Source organism: Pelecanus crispus, chromosome 7 (assembly GCF_030463565.1).
Source record: "Pelecanus crispus isolate bPelCri1 chromosome 7, bPelCri1.pri, whole genome shotgun sequence".
In the NCBI taxonomy this organism is placed as follows: Eukaryota; Metazoa; Chordata; class Aves; order Pelecaniformes; family Pelecanidae; genus Pelecanus; species Pelecanus crispus.
Window position 1 is genome coordinate 16,254,906 of NC_134649.1, and position 13,157 is coordinate 16,268,062.

The window sequence follows — 13,157 nt, forward strand, 5'->3', positions numbered from 1 at the left end:
CTGACAAAAATGAAAAAGCAAAGAACGGTATGAAAAATGTAATTTGAAATACATGTTTTGTAAGAACAAAAAGTTGGAAGTGGCAGGACTGAAAGAAATGAGCGATTGTGAATAGTGGGATAGAGTGGTGTTTTAGTCGTATCTGACAGCTGAGATGTTACTTTAAAATGTGTGAGTCAAAGAAGAATGAGGTATTTGTAGCACATCACATTTTAAAATGTGGTTGTTCTTTAAATGTGTATGAAAGCTGCTAAACAAGTCTTTCTTGACCTGCAGGTGTAGCCCCCAAATGGCAGCATGTCTCTAGAGTTGCTCCTAGGATGCCTTGCTAAGTTTTTAAGAATTCATTACTTTAATACAAGGGTCATTGTACTAGACCACTACTAACATGCTTTACTGTGGCATTAGCTGTCAAAGAACAGTGAGCAGTAGATGTCTTGCTGGAAGATGAAAGAAGTAAGGGACAACTGTGTAGGAGAAATATATTAGGTGTTTCTTTGTATGGCCAGTGAGTACTTCGTAGTTTCTTCTTGGGTAACCTGATGTATGTCTGAAGTTTGCATACGCAAGCCCCCTCCCACACATTCAGAGTTCTGCAGTTTTCATTTCTTCCTGTAGGAATTCTGTTCATATCCTGAAACTTTTTATTGCTTGTCTCTAGGACTTCTATTCCTACTTGGCTTCCTTAAGAGAAATAATTAGATGGTTATTCTATGTTGCGGATGTGCCATCTGCTCCTATGATATTGTAGTGTTATTGAAAAGATTAAAAAAAAGGGGGGGGGGACTAATGAAAGGGTTTAAATTAATAGAAAAATGTAAATAGCTTGTCTCAGGAATGATTGGAAATAGGCGTCTTTAGACCACACCTAGGTGGTAGACAGTAGAGTAAGTAATATTGTGTGCAAAAGGGATGCTAGAGTGTGGATAATCCTTCTCTGGAGAACGTTAGGCTAAACTGTGTAGCTAATGCATCTCAGATGCCTTCAGGCTTTTTTTTTTAAAATTTATTTTAGGCTTTTTTTTCTTTTTTTAATTTCCTGGTTTTGAAATTAGATCTTTTTTAAAAACAAAACAAACATATATATATATAAAATATACAATTCAATGTAATTGTGTACAATAAGGAAAAAATATGCATACTTTAAACATGCTAATTATAAAAAAGCATAGGTGCTATAGAGGGGCTACCATTTTGTAGTTTTTATAAAAATGTTAGAATTTATTTTGGTGCTAATAAAATATGTCAGATTCTATCAGCTGTGGACCCACAGGGTTTTGGGAGGGGTGGGGTTGGATTGATTTGGGTTTTTTTAAAATGAATGTATCTATTAAACAGCAACGATAAAGCTCTTCCTGCTCACTGCTGGCAGTATGTTTGAAGATGCTTTAGATGGATCTTCCAATGAGGCAGAAAAGTACATGATATTCTGGACCCTTTTTATCTGTGGGGCCTTAGAAAGACTACAAGCAGTGGCACCAGTTGCTTTTCTTCCTTCCTCGTGTAGTTTTAGAAACAGTATGGAGAACATAATGTCTATTTAAATACAAGTAATACTGAGTTATGGAAGTATTAAAAAAAAAAATAAGGCTTGTACATGTGTAGGGTTTTTAATACCAATATAATTTTAAAGCTGACAAACTGATTTTATTTTGTAAATTTTCTCTTTTTAATCTCTTCTTTTCTGACACCTTTGATATCAGGTGTCTCCCCAAAGCAGATTTTTACAGCTGACTTATCAATCTCTAAGAAATGCAGCTTCTGAAGGAAAGGCTGACACAATGTTAACTGAAGCAGGGACTCTGGATTCTGCCAGCTGATACTGTCTTAAAAGGTTGGGATGGGGAGAGGGTTATATAGCTTAAGGGCAGGTGGAATGTCCAAACTTGAGCTTATTTTGCTTCATTTTACTTCTCAAGTAAAATCAAGCAATATTAACTTTCTCTTGATTGTGATTTATTAGAAGTGAATTACTTATTGTGCTATTGGGAAAATAGCTCCTGTCTCTCAGATGATAAGGAGCCTGCAGAACCTTTTTAGAAAGTAAAAGCATACAGGGCACAGGCTAGATTTCTTTTTCCAGAGCTGGAGGTGACCACCTGAAGTTAATCAGGGAAGACATCCCCCGGAATGAAGTGGGTAGCAGGTGTTAGGAATTAGTTATAGTTGGGGGAGGGATGCTATTTATAAAAGGGGAGCAGTTCTGCAAGGAATCATTTTGAATGCCTTACACAGACAAACTGTTACTTGTCTTTGCCCTTCTCTTTCTCACACTATTTAGGGTTGGCAAATTTTCTTGCCTCCTTCTAATTTTTGATTGTGTTTGATTGCATTTAGGGTAATGAATAGCCTGTAAATCTATCTATCTATATATATATAGTATCTTGCATGTTACACCATGGAATGCAGATACAATTTCTTTAGCCAATTACTGTTTGTCTCCAGCTAATCTTACTGCCTCAGAGCTGGCTGCTGCTCAATTACAAATTTTTGGTATTATTGGGGGATGGGGAACACATTAGCTCAATTCTCTCAGCCATACCTGTCTGTTTCAATGAGCTGCATTGCCCTTTGGATTTTCTTGAAGTGTTTATTCCTTTTGTCTGTAACTACTCTAGTAGGTTGAACCCCCATTTACCTTCCTTTCTTATTTCACAGGGAGATAAAGTCCCTTCCTAAACTTTGCAAGTGCACAGATTTCACCTTGAGCACAAGTGCTCAAGGTGAATACGGGCCCTGAGTAGAACTGGGAAAGGCGAGATAAGAGTGGTATAAGCAACCTGTTACTTAGCATTTGCTGCCTGGGATGGGCTAGGAGAGACTGTAGCTTGAGCAGATAGTGAATGGAAAGAATCACCAGACAGATTTGCCATTTTGATTCCTCTTCTGTGGAACTAAACCATCCAACTTGCATTGGTTTCAGTTGTGTTGTGGTGTGCTTTTCAAGATGATAGTGCTCCTGATGGCACAGCTTTCTGAAGAGCAGGGAAAAAAAGATAACATTTATTAAGGGGAGGGCATTGTAGCCTAAGATATTTACTTGGCTTGTCTATCTATTTCCTAGCACCCTAGTATTGGGCTTAGCTTTCACTTGATCATATGTGAAAACATATGGGTCCTCCATGTTAAGTCCTAACAATTATCTGGTTGCTGTATTAATGATAGTTTTTGAACCCTCATTATGTTACACATTTTGTGACTTGCTGCGTAGAGCAAGTGAGATTTTTCTCTTGGTTGTGTGGGAGAGGAGATGCACAGCTTCCACACCATATACATGAAACATTCCACTAATGGTCTGAAATCTTTTGAAACATTTTGCTGAAGATGCAGAGGGAGCAACAGATGCAAGGATAGTTTGAGCTTTATAATATCCTTTATAGTCTGACTTCTGTAAATAAGATTCAGCATAAAATCTTTTATTATAATGTTGACTTCTCATGCTTGTATCTTGTAATCATAGAGAAAAGCAGGAAGGCTGGTACCAAAAAACTAAAAAGTAGATGAATAGCCCCTCAGCTGCTTCTCTTCTGACATTTTGCAGTTCTCCACAAACCTTCTGCTTTTGTATAATCACAGTAAGGAAGCTGTTCAAATTACTGTTTTCATAATGTAGCGAAAAGATTCAAAGGCAAAGGGAGGGGAGCCTGACCTGTAATCACAATGCTTAGTAATGCCTTCCCAGAATTCAGGCAGCAACGCAAAAATACCTTGCCCGGGGGGATGAGCGAAGACAAGCTGAGCCAGCATAACCTCGGGGATTGGACACCAACATCAGCAGGGTGCCGCTTTTAGTAGCATAAGACAGAATTTGTAGTCTTGCCAATATGGGGTACCAGTGCAGGGAAGCCGCTACTGGAAAAGAGAAGGGACTAATTCAAAATATTTGTATTAATTGGGTGTTTTAAAGCCATTTAGATGCAGAAGGAATACAAAATGTTTCCTTCCCTTCGCATTTAATCTTTACTCCTCCCACTGCTTAAAAAAGACATATCTGGAATTCTGAATAAACTTCTTCCTTCTCCCTCGTCTGTCCCTGTGCTCAGTCTCAGTATATTTACACATAAACAGAATTATCCGTAGTAGCAGATTCTGCTTAGGTATGCACATTGAATAAGCAACTCATGGTGATCCAGAAAAGCTTTGGTGTAAAAAGGGAGTATATTGATACCTTGATATTTTTCAGTGTTAACATTAATTGGGAAAACAGTAAAACTAGATGTCTGTTATTTTGTTTATGATGTTGCTTCACTTCAATATTTAGTACCCTAGGTAGCTGTTTTTTACTCCAGTGAGCTAGATTAGCCTGATTACACTGGCAGGATGCAGTTGATGGATGACTGTCATTATCTTCTCAAACCTGCATGATACTTTAGGTATAGGAGATGATAATTAAATTTTCAAGAGACTACATTGAGATTATAAGATCTGAGTATTTTTTTAAAACGAGGAATATGTTTGCAATTATCAGCATGTTGCTAGAGGATCCTCTCCTGAGATGTTTTATTAGCAACCCCTGATTTCCTTTAAATTGATCAGGAAAAAATGCTCAAGTTATCATATAACACTTTAGATGTTGGTTTGGTTTTTTAATTCTGATATGTTCCTTCTCCTGAAACAGACCAAAAATGTATCTGATCAAATCTATCTATTGGTAATGGCTTGAAGATGTACAGGTTAGCACAATATATTTAATGAAACCTTGTTTGAGACAAAACACTAGAGAGGATCATAATTAATGCCTCATTTTCTGCCAGTTGCTATTGATTACTCATTCAGGGTCCCTTTGTTCTCAAAATGGTAACACTGTATTTCACATTACTATTTGATGATATTCTCAGGATGAGATTCTTTAACAACATGCTGATAATTGCAAACATATCTCTAAAATTTAAATTTAAAATGAATTTACATCATATGTCAGTGTTTTTCCAAATTCAGCTCCTATTTTGGAGTGCATATTCATTACAGTTTCTAAAGATTGGAGACTTGAGTAAAGTGAAATTCAGCACTTTATACTTGGTTGTATTTTTGGCTTAAACTGCATGACGTGGAGCTCAGGTGAATGGTCTTTTTGCAGCCCAAACCTCTGTACTGTACTAGTAACTCACAGAGCAATTATTTGTTAATGTTTTAATTTTGTGCTAGGTTTTCCTTTGCAATCACAGTAACAACATACACAACTTAGCTGGGGGATTTTGCAAGTTTAGCAGAGTTTGACTTCTCCATTTTGTTACGTTCTTTTAAACTAACTCGTGCAAATTGTCAGGTTTATTTATAAGGTAAGACATGTGAAATATTAAGACGCATTATATACATGCTTTAAGTCATCCAAATGGCTTGCTGAGTAAAAGGACATGTACATGAAACTTTTGATCTACCCAATGCAGCATTTCAAGTTTATAGCAAAGCAAGGAACGCACTCACTATCTGCTCTATGTAATTCTGAGAAATAGAGAAATGCCAAGTGACTTTGTCTGCGACTGTGTGGTGGGATAATAGAGGAATTTGATTGAGAAGGGTGCTGTTGGCATTACATTACTTTTACAAAATAATGTATTTAAGCTCCCAATTTTTAACTAAACAATTACTTTAAAAAAAAAAAAAAAAACAACCAAACTTCAGACAGTTTTCCTGCCTTAAATAGGGATAGCCTGACTACTGGGACTCAAAGCATAAACTTTTCAAAAAGGAAGCTAATGCAAAAAAACCTAGGAAAAATAAAATCTAGTTGACTAGTTTATGGGGTGGGGGGTGGGGGGAGTGGTTTCAAGATCTAGGTTTGCAGTTGGGAAGTTGCAGCTCTCATTTCACTGCCAAAGAAGCCTGCCTTATTATGCCAGCACAATGGCCGTGTCATAATCAGTTGCATATAATGGGCTAATGCTTTTATTCTCAACCATATTATTCTTTTGATAGAAAATAATGAATAATGTAAAGGCACACAGTTGTATTTGGATAGAGCTACTGCATAGTTTGGCTATGGCTACACTAGGAAAATCTGAGTTCTTACAGTGTTTGCTAATACATTTGTATTTAAAAAAGGAACGTGAATGAGTTTTAGACCAAGAAGTACAAGGCTAACTGTCTATAATATACGTTTTTGAAAAGGTAAAACCTTGTATACAATAGTGTAGTGTATGGAGTGTGTTTGTTAAAAATGTTTGTGTACTTTGCAGGATAGCTTGGCTTTCCTACCTACATATAGCCTAAATGTTTGAGACCTGCAAGGAATATTATGTAAGGACATCTGTAGGCCTTTACTTGTCCACATTTCTTTTTTTTTTTTTTTTATATCAAAGTAAGGAAATCAAGGAAGCATTTACCAACATATTAGAATTCTGCTGGCCGGTGTCCTAGAAATTCATTGAAGGCAGAGCAGTATTTTGGCATCAAATTGGATCTTCAGGATTCTAAAGGTTCATAGAGTTGGGCTGGGGAAAAGAAAACTTCCAAAGTAGTCAAACCCTTTCTTTTATGCTCAAATTCTTTGAAAGAGTCAATTTAAAAACCATTTTAAAATATGTTGAGTAAGGAACTTTTTTTATCTCAGGCATACCATTTTGATATAAGCATATGGTTGATTAGCTTGTTGGTTTGAATGGAAGCTAACTTTGCGTGCATGTAAGTGCAGCTGCAATACAAAGTTACTTGTTTTCTGTGACAAAGGTGCATAAATACACCCCACCCCCCCATATGTAGATATGATTCTTTTCACCCCACCTCACCCTTGCAGTGTTCAAATAGATGACTCCCCTGCATTTCATTTTTATGAGAATACTTTTTAGGAAAAGGATCCCTTTAAAGCATTTGTCTACATAATAAAGGCTTTTACAAGGGCCACTTTTTGGGTCAGGCCATGCCATTTCCCCTGAGGCAATCAAAACTGTTTCTTGGGTTTGCTGAAAGGGATAAATTTGAAAAGTAAAGCAGTCATGTTTACTTGCTTTTCTCTGTTCTTTTTGGAATCAGGCTTGCTTCGTTCTTAGTTGATTGTAATAAAAGCCTTTTTTACTCTGTTTTTTCTTTCCTTTTTTTTAGGTTGGTTATTGAACACACATTCCTTAGGTAAAATATTGCTTTAAATAAATTCTTGTTTATTTTGAAGCTGGAAAGATACCTCATAAAATCCAGAGAGGCAAATTTTTAAGGGTGATGCCTGTTTATTTATAATGGTAATGCAGACAGGACTCGGTAGCATTCAGGAGAATAACCAGTCATTGATTATTCCTTAGTAATTGGATCCATGCTTGGCAGATGAGGTTCGGAGTGAGCGTGAACATTCTCTGTAGAGAATGCTGCAAACTACGTGTGTAAGCGATCCGCCTCTGTGCAGGGACCTTGGGCACTTAGTCAGGAGAAGCTTGGTGCTGATAATACAAAGCTTTTTTGCTATCCTCAGTGGTATTTTTGTATTCCTTTCTTTATCAGATGCCCTTAGGAAAGGATCAGTCCTAATCAATATTGCTTCTCAATTGGTTCAGACAGGCAGAAAAATCAATAAGCTGAACTAATGACATCTATTTTTATTTTATTTTGGGAGACTGAGGAACAATTATAAAATTTTAAACAGATGCTTCATTTTTTTTTGGAAATGGTAGAAGAGGGTTGTGGTTTGTTTTTTTTTTTTTTCTCCGTCCCACTCCCCCCGCCCCGCCCCCCTCCAAAAAAATCTTACCCAAACACAACATAGAACAGAAAACCTTAGAGTGTGTTGCATAGCTTGAGATTCAATGGGTATGTATTATATTACTTACACACTTTATGTTGTTGTAGTAGCCATGCTGCTTTGAAATTCAGGGTCCGATGAAAAATGTCAAGAACTGGAATGGTTAAGACAAAAGCAAGGGTGGCAAATGTCATGAGGTAAAGGTTGGAGGTTAAGTCTGGAAAAGATATAGACATATGCCTTTTGGAATGGCTTGGTAGAAGTGAATTTGAGTTTTTACTGGTTTGTTTATTCATTAAGGGGGGGGCACAAACAAAGAGGAACAGAGGAACTAAGAATGCTCCCACGCCTTTTTTTGGAGGCGTCTGTATGGATCCTGTTGCATTTCCAAAATCACTGCCAATGATCAGGAGATGCTGGGGGGGAGCGGGGAGGGTTGTCTTTAATGTGAATGGGACATAGTTCCTAACTGTGTTTGACAGCTGCTCTGAGCAAGCAGGGGCTGGACTAGATGACCTCCAGAGGTCCCTGCCAGCCTCAGTGGTTCCGGGATTCTGTAAGTGGGACCTTGCTTCAGCTACTTGAAATGACAACTATCACAATACTTCCTCCCCTTCCCCACGGGCTACATAAAGAAGTTTTCCTTCAGTCCTGGGTTATTCTTGGGCTGAAGGTCAAGTCTTGGGCTAAGTGCAGAACTGGTTTAATTTCTTCTTTGGGACTGTGTTTGTTTGGAGGAACTGTGTTTCATAAAACATTGCACAGGTTTCCTGCACAGTGTTCCCCACTAAAACTCATAATACATGTTTAGAATAGCATCTTTGCTAAATTCAGACTTATATCTGAATCTTATATCTGGCTTACAAGCCAGATATTCTGACAATCGTAATGTTTTCTGCAAAACAATAAACTCAAACTCTTAACTGTTTGTGAAAGGCAAAATTAGCAAATCTTGAAACAGTCTACAAGCAGATTTCCACCCCCCACCCACCCACCCACCCTGCCCCAAATTTTCTGTATACTTTGTTTAAAGATCACCTCACTCCTTCTAAGGGTATCTCATTTCAAAGAGAGTTTTATATTAACAGTTCTGATTTGAAGACCATTTTATTGTAAGAATAAGAATGAAGAAATTGAGTTGAAGGGGAACTTTATTTTCATGCCTTAGCATTTTTAATCATTATTAACTTTGTTCTTCAAACCGTGCGATAGATTTGTAAGAAATAGTTAACACTTCTCGGCCCTCCTTTAGTTTGTAACGGGGTGACTCTTTCACATCCTACTCTTTTCAATTAAAATATAAGATTTTCATGCTCAAATTAGTCATCAGACAAGTGAAAGATAGAAATTTCAGTAGTGATAGGATGCAAAACCATTTATCAGGAAAAACACAGGTGAAGTTATTGCTTTTTTATATATATAGTCTGTAATTATATATAGAACTCTGGATTTTCTGCTAATCCCAGTTCATTGCAAGTTAGAAGGGATTTAGTACCTTACTGACAGCCATGCGAGTTAGCCTCACCTTTCACAAGTCATTGCACCAAAAGAAACAGCTTGAATAATATAATGTAATCCAAAAAATACATTTGTTTATGAATGAGGGTATTCAGGCCTGTGCTGGTTTTGGCTGGGGCAGAGTTAATTTTCTTCATAGTAGTATGGGGCTATGTTTTGGATTTGTGCTGGAAACAGAGTAGATGACACAGGGATGTTTTAGTTATTGCTGAGCAGTGCTTACACAGAGTCGAGGCCTTTTCTGCTTCTCACCCCACCCCACCAGCGAGCAGGCTGGGGGTGCACAAGAAGTTGGGAGGGGACACAGCCGGGACAGCTGACCCCAGCTGACCAAAGGGATATTCCACACCGTATGATGTCATGCTCAGCATGGAAAGCTGGGGGAAGAAGGAGGAAGGGGGGACGTTCGGAGTGATGGCGTTTGTCTTCCCAAGTAACCGTTACATGTGATGGAGCCCTGCTTTCCTGGAGATGGCTGAACACCTGCCTGCTGATGGGAAGCAGTGGATGAATTTCTTGTTTTGCTTTGCTTGCGTCTGCAGCTTTTGCTTTACCTATTAAACTGTTTCTATCACAACCCACGAGTTTTCTCACTTTCACTCGTCTGATTCTCTCCCCCATCCCCCCGTGGGGGGAGTGAGCGGAGCGGCTGTGTGGGGCTGAGTTGCCAGCTGGGGTTAAACCACGACAAGCCCTTAGAAGGCAAGGTGGGGAGAGCCAGGAGCAATGGCCTCCACACGTATTCCAGTGGTCTGCTGCAGCCCTAGAAGGCAACAGCGCTAGAGTGGTTCCTGCCGTGATGCAGTCTGCAAGCGTGCATGCTTGACGCCTTGGGAACCCCCGGCTGTGCGTGAACTTTGTCGTTGAGAGCAGTTGGAGGAGAGGAAGAAAGTTGGCTTGGGAGCAGTGGGGCTGAAGGAGAAAGGTGGCACCTCAAGTTTGTTTTGGTGTAGAAGTTAATCCAGTCAGCAGTTTCTGTCTTAGCATCATCTGACAATTGAACTGGTAGTGTAGTTTGTAGGCAAAACATAACTGTTGTCCTGCAATCCGACAGCCGTGCTTCACCCTCTGTAACAGTAAGACTGCGCTACGTAATGACCAAGTATGAAGAAATCAAATCACTTGTTTCTCAAGGCTGCTGGTTCCATGGTGACCTTAAAACACTGTCTGATTTTGCAAATACTAAAAGCGATGTGTCTTTAGCTATGTGTAACACAGAATGGATGCTGCTGTGTGAGGAAAGCTGTATGCAACAGCCAGGAGTGAAGTGGCAGTGAATGCATTTTTCCTGCCTGGTAGCATTATGTTTTCTGTACAGTTTTGTGGGTTTCACTCCAAGTCTGGGGATTTTCAGACTAAAACAAGGCTAAGCATACTATCAACCATGGAAAAACTATCTTCTCATAAATCACCAACATTCATTTCAGTTTCAAAGAAGAAGTCCAAATAACATGAGGCCAAACAATATATAATGCTCTTGTTAAGTGTTTAGAATGTTTTTCTATTTACTGCATGAAAAGGGAACAAAAAAGGTAGGGTTCAACTACATTGTTGGTTTGAAGTTTTAAAAATGTCATAATTTTTTATGTTCTGTGCATTAATCTGTTATCTCTTTTGTCTGCATTTGATTTTTTTGGACAATTATTCCATGTTTTTATGAATGTAATATAAGTCTGGATTTCTAAGTATGTGCTAAAACCTAATGTCACACTATAAACTCTTAGCAGTTTTTATCAATTATGTTTATATTGTGTAATAGAAGAGGTGTTACATAGCAAACTAAACAAAATATTATAATTTTTGTTTAGACTTTAAGGATGAATTGATTCTTTCAGATGTTTTAAACTGAAATGGTTATGTTTTTTTGGAGGCTCACAGCCAAACTTTCTCTGCCTTTCTGAATTATGCTGTAGTATATTCTCTGAATACTAATTTTAAAAAGTCAACTCTTTTTTTAAACTCTTAAGACCTTCACTGAAGGCCCAGTAAATTCCTATAAATGCCAAGAGCAGTATGTGTGGTTCATAGTTTGTTAGCCTAGTTTACTAACAGCTGAGTTGTCATAGAGCTTAATTTTACTTTTCTCTGTATGTTTTGCAGCCTAGTCTACTTCGGTCAGATATGGGGCTTGGAAGTCCAGGTCAGCTGTCATCCTCGGGAAAACCTGGAACACCCTACTACCCATTTTCTGGCACAAATCAACGCCGAAGACCACTTCATGACTCACCAGCTCTTGGTGAGTAATACAGACGGTTTTTAAACTTTTGTTCGTGATGCATTTTGCAGACTTTATTATTTTCTTTGACAGTTCATTTTATATACTGGAGATTGCTCTGTACTGAGCAATTCAGATTACAGCAAACTGCTGGTCGCTATTGCTTATAAAACAAACAAGAAACTCCAATAAAACCCTTAATTGCAAAAGCAATAATGACAGATGGATAGGAGCTGATGACCAGCTGAGTGCCCTTAACCCATGCCATCATTAACTCCTGGAAATGCCTGACCTTGAGGTCATTACCATTATTTAGTAGGGGAAAGACACAAAGGGGAAACAATTATCCTTTTATATGCTAAAAGTAACTTTATTCAGGGCAATATATAGTTCATTGTAATTGGTTCAACATGCCTTTAAAGTTCTTAGCAATTGGAGACTAGTAGTTTATCCTAAAATCAAACTACGTTGCAAAATATGCAGGCAGGAACTTGCTTAAAAATTGTTATAGTCCTATGACAATATTAATATTTTATTCTAGAGATACTTAGAGATAAATGGAATTTTCCTACTCGGTCATAGTCAGTGGTAATATTTCATAGCTCTGAAGACTTTCTATTGAATTAGAGAACCAAGAATGAGCCAGCTGTTCTATTGTTTCTGCTATAAGATTATCACGAATAATTGGGTGTGCAAGTTTTTAAAAATTCTTATTGGTATAAAAAGAGAGACTGTAACCTGATATTCTAGTTTAAAAGCTACCATATTTCAATGTTAGCATGTTATGTCATTAGGATTAGTCTAGTTATATGTTTGGTTTTTTCATGCCCCTCATTCTATATGGCACTTATATTCCATAATAAGATCTTGTTTGTTGGAACTATATAGCTTAAACCATACTTTACCCAAAACAAAATTTCATTAAATGCAAATTGTTTCTTGCAGTAACTTTAGTATTAACTAGAACTGAAAACTCCCTTGGGCATTAAAATAGTCCTGAACATGCTTGAAATTGTTTTTTAAATCTTTAATTATAAAAATATGACTTTGGAACTTTACCTATATATGTGTGTGTGTGTATATATATGTATCTTAAAATACCATTTTTGTATAACTTTTTAACCTGTTGTCAAGACAACCACCATTTAATCTGGGGTTGTCTTTCTTTACAAATATTTTTGTAAGTATTCATGTTCTTCAGAATATGAGAATCGAAGGCAGCAGTTCTTCAGATCCATTTCAGAAGAGGAACAGTCTGAGGAAAGTTCAGTGAAACTGTTTGCTGCTTGAAAGGGTGTTTGAACTTTAATAGAAAAGAGTTGGATTTTAAATATTTTTTTTTTTTAACGTTTTAGCCTCCATTGAAGAGGTTATAGTGAGAAACTGCTATAATAGTAACCTGCTGTGGTTTTGCGTAACAGGGGGGTTATCAGAGCATGACTTTGGGTGCTGGACAGAGTGATACTGACGTGGGCAGAAAGGTTATGGTATGAAGCAGTCATTGAGGGAGAGTCCTAAATGAGATTGTCTGATTTCTATTATATACTTGAATATGTGATTAAGTTAGTTTCTTCTGCAAACTATATAGAGTTTGGTAAGTTCCAGATACTATTAAATTAAACAAAATGAAGCTAGGTGTTTTCAGAGTAGTACTCCTTTTTTTTTTTTTTTTTTTTTTTCTTTGAAAGAGAAGCCCCAGGGGTATAAACCTGTTCAAACTGGTAATAGCATGATATTCCTCTTTCCATCATGGCTGAA

The 13,157-nt window shown here is 37.6% G+C and overlaps 1 protein-coding gene across 6 annotated transcripts in view; it reads left to right on the forward strand.

Annotated features, from left to right (window-relative positions):
- Positions 1–13,157, forward strand: part of TCF12 (transcription factor 12) — a 177,216-nt gene that overhangs the window by 109,463 nt on the left and 54,596 nt on the right. For all 6 annotated transcript variants that reach the window (XM_075713958.1, XM_075713956.1, XM_075713957.1 and 3 more), the window contains exon 7: positions 11,285–11,420. In XM_075713958.1, the coding sequence (XP_075570073.1) occupies positions 11,285–11,420 (136 nt within the window). The remainder of the gene's footprint in view (positions 1–11,284; positions 11,421–13,157) is intronic.